Source organism: Ammospiza nelsoni, chromosome 1 (genome assembly GCF_027579445.1).
Source record: "Ammospiza nelsoni isolate bAmmNel1 chromosome 1, bAmmNel1.pri, whole genome shotgun sequence".
NCBI classification, from domain to species: domain Eukaryota; kingdom Metazoa; phylum Chordata; class Aves; order Passeriformes; family Passerellidae; genus Ammospiza; species Ammospiza nelsoni.
Genome location: NC_080633.1, coordinates 125,588,964 through 125,595,162, shown reverse-complemented (window position 1 = coordinate 125,595,162; position 6,199 = coordinate 125,588,964). Strand labels below are relative to the sequence as shown.

Sequence of the window (6,199 nt, the reverse complement as noted above, 5' to 3'; positions counted from 1 at the left end):
AAACAATCTCTCCTTGAACATTCTTTTTTCAATTTGGTCATCTTCTGTGGTACTCCTCTAGCTTGACAGGATTTAAATCCTCTCTGTTCCAAGTGCTCTCAAAAACCCTCTGCTGTAATGGAGCTCAGTAGCAGGTTTAGCAGCTCAGCACTCTGAAGAGCTGGTGGCCTAATAAAGGGTTCCAGTGCACAGAAGGTATTTATCCCAGACAAATTTGTTCACATTTCCTGTTCCCATGTCCCAATTTCATTGAATCATCTTATCTCACACTCTTCTGTTTATTGCAAACACATGGGAAACACCCAATGTCTTTAGCACATCTCTCCTTCTCCAACACAAGACATCACCTTGACTTCAACATTCTAATGAAGAACTTGCAAATAATTACCTTGACAGTGCTATTTAGAACCACCTTGCTTTCAGAATGGACTGTGTCCATTTAATAATCTTGGCAAAAGTAAAGTGAAACTAGTTTCAGATTTGTGTGCTAAATCTGCTGCCAACTTTGGAAATACGTGTACTAGTTTTAGAGAAATCAGGCATCTGATTATAAAAAGTTAGAAGTAAAGCCTCTCAAGAGTACCACACCTGCAATTCTCAAAACTGGAACTACATTTTTATTATGAACAAAACTGATGCACATGAAACACATGAGGAGCTGACACCTTCACCTGCACAGCCTGAGGAGAGATCGACCCTTCCAAACCCACAGATGAGGGTTTGCAACACAGATGGGACACCTAAGCAGTTACTTTAATAAATAATAGGGTTGGACATGGGACTATAAACACCAAATAAAGCTCTGCCTTTGATCTTTCCAAAATAGTTAATGAAATATCCCAAGAGTTACAAAACCACTACAAAACTGAACTTCAAAGATAGTCCTTTTCTCCAATTACCAAAAACACTAACTTGAGCTAAACTTAGTTACTTTTATGCAGGATGAGTAACTCTACTGTGTGTTGACAGACCCATAACCTTGTTACTTTAATAGCTGAGCTAAATTTACATTTAGCAAATTTCCCACTTCCTTCAAAAAAAGAGGAAGAAAATGGTAGGGACTTAGCAACAAATGTATTATAAACAAAGTAGTACAAAAACCACTCTACATTTTCAGTCCCTCAGCTAAGTCAGTAAGTTCTCTTCAAATGTAATAAATAGCCTTCAAACAATAATAACAACCACTCTAAAAATGTTCTGCCTTATAGAAATTTTGTAGGAAATAATGTCCAAAGAGATCTGGCTTCATTGCAGTATTAATTTAATAGCTGATGTGCATTATTCACATTGAAATGCAAATACATGTGATATTAGTCCAACATGCAGCTGCTTAGAAAGATGCATTCCTGCATCTTATGCCACTCTGACGCACTGCTGTAAGATCTGTTGATCTGTATGTCCTCCTTCAAGGGAAGGCAGGGAACATTTAAAGTCTTTTGGCCATCTCTCAGATTTTGTTGCATAGGAAAAAGCCTTCTGTGCAGCCTGCTGTTTCTAACACATGTCAATGCAAACACAGCTGGTTTTCCATTCTTCAGGGATTCTTCTTCTTGCTTTTCTGTTCTTCCTTCAGGTCTTTTGCATTACATCTGGAAGCCAATGCTGTTAACATTTCCCCTGTGGTCAAGTGGGCTCCCTTCATGATCAGTCGATCTCCATCAGCTACAAATGAAGAAAACCTTGAGAAGTCACAAAGTGACAAATCCTTTGGTGTGCAGTTGTTTTATACATATAAATCCAACTACAGTTCACCTTGTCTGATTAGAAGGTGCTCCAGCTACCAAGGAACCTGACTGTGCACCACTGCCAAACACAATATGCACACAATATGCATTTAATTGTCACTTCTGCATTGCATTATTGAAAAATCCCAAGCATTTGTCTAGGTATGCCTACAGTAAGAACACATTTGATAAGAATACTCTGCCCCCAAAGTCACCTCACAAAAGGCAAGTAAGGCATTGGAAGGCACAATTTCTACACATGGCTAAGCATTTTAGTAGCCTGTTGTCAGTGGTCCATTTAACATGCTTCTTCAGCCAAAATAACAAATTGGTTCACACAATCTTGTGGTTATAATGTAAAAAAATAGGAAGCACGAGGATTTCTAGAATTCTGAAAGAATTTATTTTAAAACAGGCAGGGAGCAGTAGAAGGTGAATATTACTCAAGTTAATTATTTTGCAAGATTTGCAAATAAAAAACCAACAGCCAGACCCATATAATGAAATACCATGCCTGGCATCCACATTCCAGCCTCATTTTTGCCAACTACAAGGGCTACAAACACTTCACTGGAGAAAAATCAGCTTTTAGAATATAAAGAGTTTAGAGGTGTCTTGGCATTAATGAGATAAACTGGTTTGGGTTTACACTGTGAAAAAACATAGAGCTTTACTACTTTAGTCTTAATACATCACAAGGATGAGAAAGACAGAGGCATAGGGGAGAGACAGACGAGCAAGGTTAACACTGCAATAGTTTCTTTCCTAAGCAAAACAAAGACCATTCAACACTTTTGATATTTCCACCAATTCACTAAAAATATGGAAGTTTAAACATAAGAGGGTAGCAGAAATCAATATTAATGAAAACTTTAATGGGCTACATGACATATTGGTCCATTACAGCACAGCAGGAAAGAAGATGCAGCCAGAGAAAAGGACAAAAGCAGATTAGAGCCATCTGTTCACAGCCTGGAATCTGGGACGCTTCCAGAACTGATGAAATCTCCACCACCAATTCCCTGCCTGCTCCCTATACCCTCGAAGGAAAGACAGAAATTTGTTGTACATAGTTGACCTCATTCTGCAGGTCCATCTGCACATGCAGAGCCTCACCCAGCTGAGCAGCTCCTTCGGATTACAGCTACTCAGTTGCATAAGCAACTAAAGGTATTCAACCTTCTCTTCTCAAGACTGAGATGCCTCCACCACAGGTAATAAAAAAAATTATGGAAAGTAAACAGATTATTATATAAAAACAGAGCTAAATTTACCTTCCTGGAATTGTGCCTGACTGCAAGGTTATAAGTACATCACTAGAGAAGTACACTCAGCTCCAGTGTTGTGAGCTGTTGGATCTAAGATCCATTAGAGCTAACAACAGTAGAGACATATCAGGCTGTTAGTGACACCCTCTTTCTTGTTTCCTCTGAGCTGTTCAACATCTAGTTATGGACCAGAGCAAAAAAAAAAAAAGCAATTAAAAAAAAGAATACAATAACATTGTAACAACACAAACCCGGGGGTTTTGTTTCTTTAAAAACAAGCTCCTTACCGAATGTAACATCTACAACTGGTTCAGATCCATCATGTCTCACATCAGCAGTCACTTCACAGTTTGTATTAGTAGCTTGGATTTTTTTATGGTAAATTCTTTGGAGAAATTTTCTGAAAATATATTAAAAATATATTAAGTATGTTGTAGACAGAAATTAAAGTAAACATACTTCTAAAATTAATCTGCACATCTCAATATTGCTGGGCAACAACATATAAACAAAATAGGATTTGGACTTAACTTCAGACAGGTACTTCTTATAAGAGAATCACTCTTAAACTCCAAAAATCCAAATTCAGTATATATTCCTTATATACTAACACGTTAAAAAGCACACCAAAGAACTTCATAAAACTTCAGTGTATATACTTTCTGTGTTTCTCTTAGCTAGATTAGTAACAACAATAAAAAAAATTAACAGCAAAGGCATTTTCATTTTTCTTTCTGCATCATTTGCTTGCCAATGTTTTCTTGTTTGGGTTTGAGACAGCATTTATTTATATGACATCTTTGGTCTCCTGTTGATTTCTGAAATGCGTGACAGCTACTTTAAGCTGCTACTCTGGCAGTTTAAAGATATTCTAAGTTAAGCTGTGTTACTAAATTCATTTTAAAAGTAGGTGCGCCTGTAAAGTCATTGCAAAACGGCATTTTGGAATTGTTTGGAATTGTTTGCTGTCCAGAACATCGCCAGAGAGGCACAATCTCTTAAATGTCTCCAGCGATTAATTACCGGGATAGAGGAGCTGCTGTTGCCCCGCCTGCCCGTCACCAGCACATGGAGTGGATTTGTGCCCTCGCTACAGATCAGCCGCGGCGGGGCTCAGCACTCTGCGGGGCTGGGCGCTCTGCCGGAGCTCGGGGCACACTGCGGGGCACACACACTGCGGGGCTGGGCGCTCTGCCGGAGCTCGGGGCACACACACTGCGGGGCTGGGCGCTCTGCCGGAGCTCGGGGCACACTGCGGGGCACACACACTGCGGGGCTGGGCGCTCTGCCGGAGCTCGGGGCACACACACTGCGGGGCACACACACTGCGGGGCTGGGCACTCTGCCGGAGCTCGGGGCACACACACTGCGGGGCTGGGCGCTCTGCCGGAGCTCAGGGCACACTGCGGGGCACACACACTGCGGGGCTGGGCACTCTGCCGGAGCTCGGGGCACACACATTGCGGGGCTGGGCGCTCTGCCGGAGCTCGGGGCACACTGCGGGGCACACACACTGCGGGGCTGGGCGCTCTGCCGGAGCTCAGGGCACACACACTGCGGGGCACACACACTGCGGGGCTGGGCGCTCTGCCGGAGCTCAGGGCACACACACTGCGGGGCACACACACTGCGGGGCTGAGCGCTCTGCCGGAGCTCGGGGCACACTGCGGGGCACACACACTGCGGGGCTGGGCGCTCTGCCGGAGCTCAGGGCACACACATTGCGGGGCTGAGCGCTCTGCCGGAGCTCGGGGCACACTGCGGGGCTGAGCGCTTTGCTGAAGCTCAGGGCACACAGCTGTGAAAGGGGTGCACGGCTTGGCACGGACCCTCGGGACAGCAGCACAGGATGGCCCCGGGTGCCATAGCCCAGCGCCAGAGCCCGCCGGGAGACGCGCGGCCCGGAAGGCCGCAGGAAGAGCGCACGGAGGGCGCCGGGGCGTCTGCAGAGAGGGAGCCCAGACAGAGCGGGCAAGGGCAGCCCCCGCAGCCCCCTCACCTGGTGCTCTCCACGTTGGGCTCAAAGGGGCAGAACCGCACCACGATACTCTTCACCGGCCGCAGCACCAGGCTCACCTTGGACGCCATCTTCTCCCCGCCCCCTACTACAGCTCCCAGCAGCCCCCGCGCAGGGGCGCTCGGCTGCGGCGGCCGCGCCGGCTCGCTCCGAGGGCAGCTGGGAACTGTAGTCCGTGCACGGCCGTGGGGGCGGAAGGCCCACGGGCGCGCTCCCTTCACCGCTGCCGGCCCCACGAGCCGCGTTTGATAACCCGAGGCGCTCGGGGCCGGGCTCCTTCCTGTGACAGAGAATCATAGACTGGTTTGGTCTGGAAGGGAGCTTAATTTTTTTCTAAATGTAGCTCCAATCGCCCTCCCTGTGCAGGGGCACCTTTCACTAGACCAGGTTGCTCAAAGTTCCCTCCAACCTGCCCTTGAACACCTCCAAGGATGAAGCATCCGCAATTTTCTCTGGAAAAACTGTTACAGTGTGTGAAAAATGTGTATTTTATGATTGGCCTTTTGCAAATATTAAAATTCATATTATATGTGTTATGTTAGAAAGTTATGCTGCATTAATTGACTTAAGTAGTGTGTTAAATATAGTTTTAGGTTATAAAATAATGGTAAAATAGAAACTATGCTGTGTAAGATACTTTTTTTAAAGAGAGGACTTGCACTGAGATAGCAGCCACAGGACACCAAAAACTTTCAGAGACAAAGAATTTATTGCTCTCTTATCAGAAGAAATTAACTTCCTGCCTTGCTTAGCCCTGAAGACACCGTCAGGATTAAGAGGAAGAAGTTGACACTGACCAGACAGAATCCTGTGTTTGAATGGGAGTTATGCATCACATATGAGATGTATGAATATGCAACAGGCTTTTAAGGGTTAATCCTCTGTTAACGTGTGTCCTTTTTTGAGCTTATGCTGCCCAGAAAGAGGTACCCGTACTGTCCGTAACTCTTTGTTTTTTAGTGTCTTGTATTGTCCTAAATCCTAATTGTCCAGATTTTTATTACTCTAATTATGTTACTATTTTTATAACCATTTTATTACTATTAAACTTTTAAAATTCTAAAAACAAGTGATTGGCGTTTTTCACACAGTGCTTCACCATCCTCAGAGCAAATCATTTATTCCTAATAACCTAATCTAAACTTACTCTCTGCCGATTTGAAGCCGTTCCCCTTGTCCTCTCTTGACAT

At 44.5% G+C, this 6,199-nt stretch overlaps 1 protein-coding gene across 1 annotated transcript; it reads right to left on the bottom strand.

Moving 5' to 3' along the window:
- Positions 1–1,244: 1,244 nt before the first annotated feature.
- MRPL53 (mitochondrial ribosomal protein L53) lies at positions 1,245–5,114 on the bottom strand. The gene is made up of 3 exons (XM_059476515.1): positions 4,992–5,114; positions 3,280–3,392; positions 1,245–1,662 (listed from the first exon to the last, which is right to left on the bottom strand). Exons 1-3 carry the CDS (start codon positions 5,078–5,080, stop codon positions 1,535–1,537), a joined length of 330 nt encoding a protein of 109 aa, XP_059332498.1. The 5' UTR covers positions 5,081–5,114; the 3' UTR covers positions 1,245–1,534.
- Between the last annotated feature and the right edge of the window lie 1,085 nt (positions 5,115–6,199).